General features: G+C 28.3%; 1 protein-coding gene across 1 annotated transcript; it reads left to right on the top strand.

Annotated features, from left to right (window-relative positions):
- Positions 1 to 3,469: 3,469 nt before the first annotated feature.
- Positions 3,470 to 6,766, top strand: LOC106351785 (transcription factor bHLH95-like). The gene is made up of 3 exons (XM_013791527.3): positions 3,470 to 3,879; positions 5,829 to 6,308; positions 6,396 to 6,766. Exons 1-3 carry the CDS (start codon positions 3,562 to 3,564, stop codon positions 6,498 to 6,500), a joined length of 903 nt encoding a protein of 300 aa, XP_013646981.2. The 5' UTR covers positions 3,470 to 3,561; the 3' UTR covers positions 6,501 to 6,766.
- Positions 6,767 to 9,864: the final 3,098 nt, after the last annotated feature.

The following is a 9,864-nucleotide window of genomic DNA, read 5'->3' as shown; positions in this document are numbered from 1 at the left end:
AAAATAAAAATTATTCTAATGAAATTACTAATTTAAAGTTATAAAAAGAATTTGGTAGCAAAGTAGAACTATTTATATTTTCGGAGAAAAAGACTATAAATACTCTTTAATTGAAAATTTTAATAATTTAATATCTAAAAATATAGTGATTTTAAAAGAAAATATAAGTATGAGAAAATATAAAATTGATTCTATATGTAGATTACACCATATATATTGTGTAAATGTTACAACATCAGTTAAATAGACAATGTTTAATTATTTTGGGAAATCTCAGTACATTTAAAAATAACAATACCTTTTCACATCTTATCGAATATTTTAGCCAAAATATAGTTTTTAAGTGATTTAACTCTAAGTATTGACATTTTTTCCACTTCAGCTCTGTTATCAACACATTAACTTGACAATTCACTAACATTACACTTAATCTTAATCTTGCTTATAAGTGAATATTTTTAAAAAAACTTATACACTATAATAATTTTCCTACACATATATAATGTTAAAACATAATTACAACTTTAGATCAGACTTGGTTATAAGTGGAATATTTTTTTAAAAAATATACACTATAATAAATTCTCCGAACACATTAATATTAATAACACATCAAATCTAGCCTAGTTATGGAATGTATTTTGGATCAATATATTTGTGGGCCATATTAAAATAATGTTTATCAATTTGATTCTTAATTATTTGCCTTTAATTTTACATCAATAATAGTAAAGTTTTCTTCTTAATATTTATAAATATGATTCGCATCATACATATTTCCAACAATATGGACTCTTCATTTTACATAATTTAATATTTCCAACAATATCTGACACCAGGAGAGGAGAGACAACACCGAAACACGTTTAACCACCAGTTTAAAAAACAAATATTACTCTTAATTACAACTCTGTTTTATGTAATATTAAAAGATCTTTAATCCAACTTACTCTTAATCACAACTCTGTTTTATATCATACTTTCAATTTTTTACTTCATATTAAACATCCCCACTATAAAAATATGATAAATGATTTGATATTATCAATACCATAAAGTTTTATACATATTACTCTTATTATCATTCAAAACTCTTTGGATGAAAATATCCAATAAATAAAAATTGGTCGACCAATGTTGTTTGTATATTTAATATTATGATATTATTTAAAATTTATGTAACAACTTTCTATTGTATATATATAATAATATTATATTAAAGTAGTTTATACTTTTTCTTAAATCAAAATCATTAAAAGATAAAAAAAATCATTAAAGATAGATTTTCTTATAAAATACAAATATATTTCTTATAAAATACAAATATATTTATAAATCTTATTTCTTTCATTTTTGAATTAATAACTATCATATCTTAACTTTTGTTTGAACACTGATTTGATTAAAAAACATTCCACTAAGCTAGTTGGCGCGCCATAGCAGTACAATTACAGAGGCTGGCTTTAGCCAGAGCATCAGTCATCTAGTTTTGGACCCTAGGAATGAAATCGAAAGCTAAAAACTGGAAATATATGGATAGTATCCACCGGAGGAGCCTTCGAGGAGATTGCTACTAAGAGCACTTGACAATCTTACTTGATGCAGATTTTTGATAAAGCAAAATCCTTGGCATTAAGGAGGGCAGAGCGCATGGCGAGAGACTCAGCCATTAAAGGTGACGAGATGTGGGACTCCAGCATGATGCCTGTCTCAGAACGCGTCCATCTGAGGTAGTAATAATCAAAGCACAGCCTGCTCTTTTGTTGGTTTTGTTCCATGAAGCATCAGTGAAAATATCCAGACAGTCATTACGGTTGGTGAAGGTCCTGAAGGATATACGTCGTAGCTGATAACCTGAGCGTTCGGTTGTGTAGTAACTTGCGCTTGTTGCCACGTGCCGATCTGATTGCGAGATTAAGCGTGTCTTATGTAGACTATCATATCTTAACCATCTCTACAATCTGTTGAAATGTGTATTATTTTGCCAAAATTGATAACATTATTCAATCCAAAAATATATTTTATATGAAAAAAATTTAAATACAGAACATTTAGGCATTTAACAAAATCAGAATAAGATATTTACCAAGAAAAATCTACAGAGTATATTTTCGGAAATATGTTTACTATCCTAAAACAATTCAAGCAACTATTATGGCAAATATCATTTTATAACAAAATATTTATAATTTACATTAAACAAATTTTTTGTTGAGCAATATATAACCCCGCCTTTAGATACGCGTGGTAAAATCTCGTAAATACGCAACATTCTTTAAAACTTTTTTTGAAATATAGTATACAAAAACAACAAATCACACACTTTCAAACCTTAATTAGATGTATTTTATCATTTTATACTAACAAAATAACTCTTAATTATCAGTAGTAATGGACCATTACATGTTAAAATTCAAACAAAAAAAGCCATGGTAGCTTTTAAGCAGAAACAATTAAACCAAAAATATATACCAAACTTTGAAAGAACCGGTCAAAATTTAGTAATTTCTTACATCCAACGCATCTGCATATTTACGTCATACAACACAACGCGGAAAGAGAAAATTTCAAATTAGCATTGAATGTAACGTATATTTTATATGTATCGGAAATGAATTTTTATAATTGTATGACATATGTCAAAAAGTTTTTATAAAATTACTTTCAAATATTTAAATTTGGGATGAGGTTCAGAAATATTATACTAGTATATATATACAATAAATTACATTATGTCATATGTAACAAACTTTTATCTAATATTAAACTTAAGTACATAGTTTTACAACATACATATATACAAGTGGAGAAACTATGGAAATGTTTTGAAATAATACTAAGACAAATTGGAAATTTGGAATGAATTAATCAGAAGTTTAATATTTTAGTACTCATTTGTAGATATTTTGGAAGAATAAAAGTTATTCAATATATAACACCAATTTTTGTTTATAAAATATATGTTTAAGACAATTTATAAAGTGTATATTAGTAACATTTTATAAAATGCACTTCATATACAATTGTATATTAATATTAATTTGTGTGCTTTCGTTTGGTCTCGCTATATATATAGTGATGTACTTATTTTTGTCAGTAAATATATGTGAGTTAAATAGGATTGATGACAACATTAGCACAAACCATGCACTAACTTATTAAATTGGATTAATTTATTTTGAATTGGTATGGTTGTATACAAATAAATTATACCATTTTAAAAACAAATTAATAAAAACACGTATTTGATTATGATAGTCATTTAATCGATATAAAAATATTTTAGCTGTAAATAATTTTAATACGTTTTTTCTTAATAACTTCGTAAAAAGGCAAAAAAGATAAACGTTTTTAACGTATATAATTTTTGATTTTAAGTTCTCAGTAACGCCCTCGTGTTATGATTGTATTTTGGGGTTTTCCTATGAATTCACTTAACTTTTTATATATATGGTCTCTTAGTTTTCTTTCTTTCACCATCTTTGAACGCTTCAATTCTTTCTCTCTTTATATAAGACATTCATAAAAGCACCATAAATACACCAAAGCAAAAGAGGTAAAATGAGCATCCAATTCAATATGACTAATGCTCAAGAGGATTTTATGTGGGGCATATCCAATTCTGATGATTCTGGAGGCGGTTGTAGAAGAATCGACAAGCAACTACCTCTACCGCAACCTTCTCTTCTGTTAGAAAATCCGATCTCGATGGATAAGAAGGGTGCAAAAGGAAAGAAAAGGACGAAAAGAAATGGAAAAAATCATGTTGAAGACTCACCTGATCATGAAATACATATATGGACCGAGAGAGAAAGGAGGAAGAAAATGAGGGACATGTTCTCTAAACTACATGCTTTGCTTCCCCAGCTTCCTCCTAAGGTATACACGATTTGGTAACAAGAACATGCATATTTGATATAGTGCATGCGATCGATTTATTTCTTCATTCCTTTACTACCAATCGGAACCTGTAGACGATATTATTCTTTTTATTTGCTGTCTGCTGTTATATCATCATTAATTAACATACGGTTGGAGCCGTGTGTATAAGTAGATTGAATGAAAAAGGAATTTTCATTAAGTAGTCCCCATGTTTTTAAAAATTTCCAGGCTCTAATTACTAAAAATCATCTTTACATAATACTACTAGTTACCATATTTTCTAGTTAAACTTTTATTTAAACTTTTCTACACTTATTTAAATAGTTAGTTTATATATTCAAAATTATTGTGATTCTAACTATTCTATTTTTTTAAGCCACAAACATTTTAACCCAGAATTGCCTTATTTTTTCTTTCATGACTGAAATTCTTTTTATATTTTTTTTTAAATGTTTAGAAAGTATCGTTTAACTAAAACTCTGTGTTTTAAAAAAATATCATAAGAGACACCAATGTCTCAGCTCACATTTTAATTTTTAACTATGAGTTTTTCTGCGCCATGAGCAGAAATAGTAATTTTTAACATAACATTTTTTATTTCAAAAGAAAATTTTGATTTATATTTCAACATTATTAATTTATATTTTAACTTCAATAGTTATAAGAAATCATAAATATACTTTTGTAATCTTATTCTTTTTGATTTGGTATAATTATTTAAATTTGATTTGATTTATTTTTTTAATAAAGATAAAATTAGATTTTATAAAAATAGTTTTGATTATATTATTGTGTTTAATGATTATTTATTTTAAATATATATATATATATATATATATATATATCTTCCCATCTAATTTTAAATATATGCATATATATATATTTACATATAAATATAAATTCTAATAAATTAGAGACTTTGTTTGTTTTAGTTAAACAGAAAAATATTTTTGTTAATTTAAATGATGAAGATGAACGGATAAATTTAAATAATGTTTAAATATTTAACTATTCAATTTTTTTTTGGATTAGTGTTACTTTATTTAGTTTATTTTTATTAATGTGAGATACATATATACATATATATTATTATTTTAATTGTGATATATGAATTATTAATATATTTAATAGTTTACGATAAATAAATATTTATATAGAAAATTGACATTAATGATGATATATGAGTTATTTTTATTACCATATTTAAAATCTCTGCAAAAAAATTTAAATTTTTATAAGGAAATTTTACATCTCACAATTAATATGATGCAATGTCACTATTTTCTAAAACCATGTCATCTATTTTAAGTGCCATGTCATCTTTTTTTCAGCGAGAATGATTGTAGTGACCACATGTGTATAAATCACTTCGCAAATATAGTCTCGGGGATGTTATGAAATTCAATTATTTACGATGATTAATATTTTTATTAGAATTTAATTAAAAATAAAAATAAAACTTATATATTGTTTTAACAATTTTATCCATCAGCTTATTTTTTATAAGAAAATATTTTTTTATAATTTAAATTTAGATATTAAAAATTATTTAAAAATTGTAAAATACATTAATCTTTTTAACTCCATCGACCATCTATGAGTTTTTGCACGGTATTACATATGGTTCCCATCAATCTTTTGTTTCTTCTCTACCGGACTATTATATTTTAGACTTCGATTTATTCAACTGCAGGTTCTTGTTTCTTTTCAGGTTAAGTTACATTTCTTTAAATTTATATAAAATAAATATATCTGATATATGTCACTTAAGTTTGGTGAGATTTTGGCAAAGCTGTCAAAGCTTTAGATTCCTTTTTCTTATTTGTCTTTGTCCCAGTTTTTCCCGTCTTTTGATAATTAATTTTCGTGGATGTTAGTGTGTCGGATATCTTACGTTATGTAAAATCATATACATATTCTAATATATTTTAACCTATGATCCATAGGCTGACAAATCAACAATTGTAGACGAAGCAGTGAGCTCCATCAAATCCCTTGAACAAACTTTGCAAAAGCTCCAAATGAAAAAGCTCGAGAAACTTCAATATTCTTCTGCTTCAAACACAACTACTTCTCCTACAACTCTGCTCACACCAATCTCACACCATTCCCAAATCCTTCCCGTAGGTGCCGCCCCAGCAGATTGTTACTCTCGTGAAGCTTTCTTGGCCGATCAGATATCTTCTTCCATCACAAACCTGCCTTACCCTTGTAATGACCCGACCGATGCTTTCGATATTTGGTCCTCACGTAACGTCGTGCTGAATATCTGTGGGAATGAAGCTTTCTTCAATATTTGTTGCCCAAAAGACAAATCAGGAGTTTTCTCTAATATTTGTTACTTGTTTGAGAAGTACAACATTGAAGTCGTGTTTGCTAATGTCTCCTCTAATGTTTACCGGAGCACCTACGTGATCCAAGCACAGGTATAATATTACATATATCATTTTTTATCATATGATATGTGGTGATACTATTTTTTTTATAACAATGGTTCTTTTGTATTGAAACAGGTAAGTCCGAGTTATGAGAATCAGTTACTGGGAGATGGATTTGGAGTAGGGGATATTTTCAAGCAAGCTGCTAATGAACTGGCCTTATATTTTTCATCTCCTTGAATTATAAATGGCTGCTTCGGGTTGAATTCATTTTCAGGTCATTGGATGAATCTTCAGTTTTATCGATGTGCATGCAGAGATAAGTTTGGACTTTGCACTTTAAAACCCATTATTATCAAAAGAAAAAAACAAAGAATAAGAGAAGATATAGCTTCTTAGAACATTGTTGTCTAGTGACTCTTTCGGAAATTTTATTTTATTTTCTTTGACCAATCTATTGGCAAGAACTGTCCTATGGGATGTTGAAGTGAAATTTTCTTTTGGAGGGTTTAAATTTATTTCTTCTTTAACGTCTTAAAATATTTGCCAAACATCTTTTAACACGAAAAAGTAGCAAACAACGTCCAGTACGTGTTTCCTGTCAAACCAAAAGCAATGAGACGTAGATAAAACGTAAAAAAACAAAGATTAAAAACAGCATCTTATACGATAAAGTTGGTTTTTTTTCTCTTTTCATAGGGGAAAAAATGCCACGTGGACACTTTCATTTTTCTTTGTTGTCGTTTAATTGGCCTTCTGTGATTTAGTTGGCCCATAACAAAATTTAGTTTGTATCATTATATGACCCATTAGCAGATGTTCATTGTCCGCTCGAATCCGCCAGAGACCAATGCAAAACAGCCGACGTTCAGCTTTTATTCCCCTTCCAGGGATTAAGTAATTGATATTAATGTTGTCATTCAAAACAGCCCACTACTTTCTCATCCATTCATCTTCCTTACCTTCATCGGCAGTTTCATTCAGCTATATATGCACTATCTAGGGATTCTTCGCCACATCTCATCGTTTCGCAATCTGCCTAATTGTATATCTCTAAAACAAACAAACTTCACGGAGTAAACAACCTTTTCCGAAATTGCAGAAACCGTTAACCCTTGACATTTTTCCTTTGGGATTCCGTAAATTCTAGATTCTTCTGCCCTGCAAATTTCTATTTTTATTGATATTATTCTGAAAATTTGCGACACGTTGATTTTTTTAATCAAAATTTTTGCAAATAAAGTTCAAAGCTTTATCCTTTTTGTCTCTTTTCTTCTTTCTATGACTTCGTAAAAGAATTGATTGATTACGTTACTGCGTTCTCTTCTTTTTTGTTCACCCTTTTTTTTTGTGAACCTATTTGATATATATATTTTTCTCTTGCACATGTAGATTGGTTTTCTGGCTGGTGCTTGAAGATATAGCTCTTGTGTATTGATTTCTCTTTATGCATAATTTACTCTCTTACAAGGATGAGAGCAGGTAAGCAAAATTATCTTTCAAATAACTTTAGTAGTTGAATTTTTAGCTGTTTTCTGATTTTTATATTTAAAGCTGTATTTGATGGGGATTAGTTTATGCATGTTTTTGGATCTAGGGGTTTTCAACTTTCAGACAGTAATCATGCGGTAGAGAGCTGCAAAGAGATTTTCGGGAACCATTCTTCTGGAGATTCTAATGAGGCTGGAAAGAAGCTACGAGTTCATTACATCAATACTAACAGTGGTTCTGCTGAGACACTTGATCTGGTATTTTATATGGAAAAGGCATGTGACTTACGTGACATTGTAGTTTGTTGCAAGGAGAACACTTATCATGTCGTGAAGGACATATGGGTCGATCAAGACGTGTCGGTCTAGAAGAAGTTCTTATTCGGTGAGAAAGGTTCTGTGAAATGTAGCTCAAACTCAAACAAATGTTAGTAAGAAGATTTGATATAAGAAGACAAATGACTAAAAATTAAGTCTTTAGTAGACAAAAGTAAGGTTTGGTGATTCTGAGCTTTGTAATGACCCTAAGACAAACAAAGATGTGGAATTATATTCAAGAGAAAATTTTGCTTATGCTGAAGGTTATAGCCATTGCAATCAAGAGCATTTGATTGTGACAAGAAAAACCATTAAGGAAGAGAATTTGGATATGCTAGGCTGGGAGGAGAACAATGATAAAGCTAAGGGGTGCTCGGAAAACTACAAGACAGAACTTGGAGATATAAATTATTCATTGGAAGCGCCAATTCGTTGTCAATCCAAGGATAGGGGTCATCTACATACATTTTAAAGACCTATTATGTACATGTTCAGAGCTACACAGCAAGGATAGGGGTCATCTGACCCACTTATTTTTTTAAATATATGTGTTTTGTTTAACTAAAAGAATCATGAACCTCTATGCTTTGGATTTTATTAGAGTTATTTAATAATTAAATTATTTCTGAATTTGATAAATAAGGTTTTTAAATTCAAAGAATTCTAAAGTCAGTTTGTCTATGTTTTATAAAAAGTATTTTTAAGATATAATAAATGAAATTATAGAAAAATATGTTAAGTTATTAGCAAACAAAATGTATTATTATAAATATTTTTTGATATTGGCAAAAAAGTAATAATGAGTGTCTGAAACATCCTGCAAATGTTTGAGACAAACGACTGTTGTTATTTTATTTCACTATGTATCTCTACAGATTCAGAGGTTTGTGTTGACAAGCTTTTTCACGAGAAGAACAATATGCATTTACAAAACATCTTCCTTATTGCCATTAAGTTAATGGCTTCAAATGTTAGCAAACATCGAATACGTTCCTGCAATTTTTCTGTAACTTTTCCCTCATTTGTCTACATTCCCATGTCACTGGAAACACCCAAAAGTACACGTATAAAGATTTTGGTTTAATGTGTGTTTTCAGTACGTCTCACAGATATAATAACTTATTGTATGAGACATCTATAGAATAAAATTATACATGAAAATATAACAAACCTATAAACTCAATGTTATGAGGTAGTTACCAATAAGTGGCTCGCTCATCCATAAGTACTGGACTGTTACCTCACCGCTCTACAAACAATTAAATTTACAATATTCTGCCATCCAAACAAGATTAGTAGATTACTAAGAGATACAACCATTGCTATTATTATAAGTAAATGACTAAATTCGTCTATTTCATTTGAAGCCCATTTTCACTTTCATATGCTAAGAATATAATTCACAATCGAGCAACTACCATATACCTCACAAATAAAAATACTTATGAACTTTCACATAAACAAAAAACTATTTAGCAAATCAACAACAAACAAACAAAATAATTAAAAAAATATACATAATCCAAATTGTTAAACAATAAGCCATTTAGCTAAATCCACCAAGACTATATTTATCTTCTACAATATGGTGAAATGCAATATAGAAAATCTGAAAAATAAAAATAAAATTACAATTTTAAAATGAAAATAAATTATTTTCAAATAAATTATTATTCTTTTTACTGAAAATAAAAAATTAAAACATCATACATTAATTTCAAAATTTTAATTTTATCATCTATTATCTTTTAAATCATTTTTTTTCTCTTCACAACAAAACAGTGACCACAAGTAAA

This window comes from Brassica napus, chromosome C6, assembly GCF_020379485.1.
Source record: "Brassica napus cultivar Da-Ae chromosome C6, Da-Ae, whole genome shotgun sequence".
Lineage (NCBI taxonomy): Eukaryota > Viridiplantae > Streptophyta > Magnoliopsida > Brassicales > Brassicaceae > Brassica > Brassica napus.
Note: the sequence above shows the minus strand (reverse complement) of the source record. Positions and strands in the feature narration are given on the sequence as shown.

Bases quoted from the DNA above. Each gene is read 5' to 3' on its own strand.
- LOC106351785 (XM_013791527.3), top strand. From the start codon at position 3,562: ATGAGCATCCAATTCAATATGACTAATGCTCAAGAGGATTTTATGTGG. The intron at 3,880-5,828 runs GTATACACGATT...TATGATCCATAG, and splicing joins TTCCCCAGCTTCCTCCTAAG to GCTGACAAATCAACAATTGT. The intron at 6,309-6,395 runs GTATAATATTAC...GTATTGAAACAG, and splicing joins CCTACGTGATCCAAGCACAG to GTAAGTCCGAGTTATGAGAA.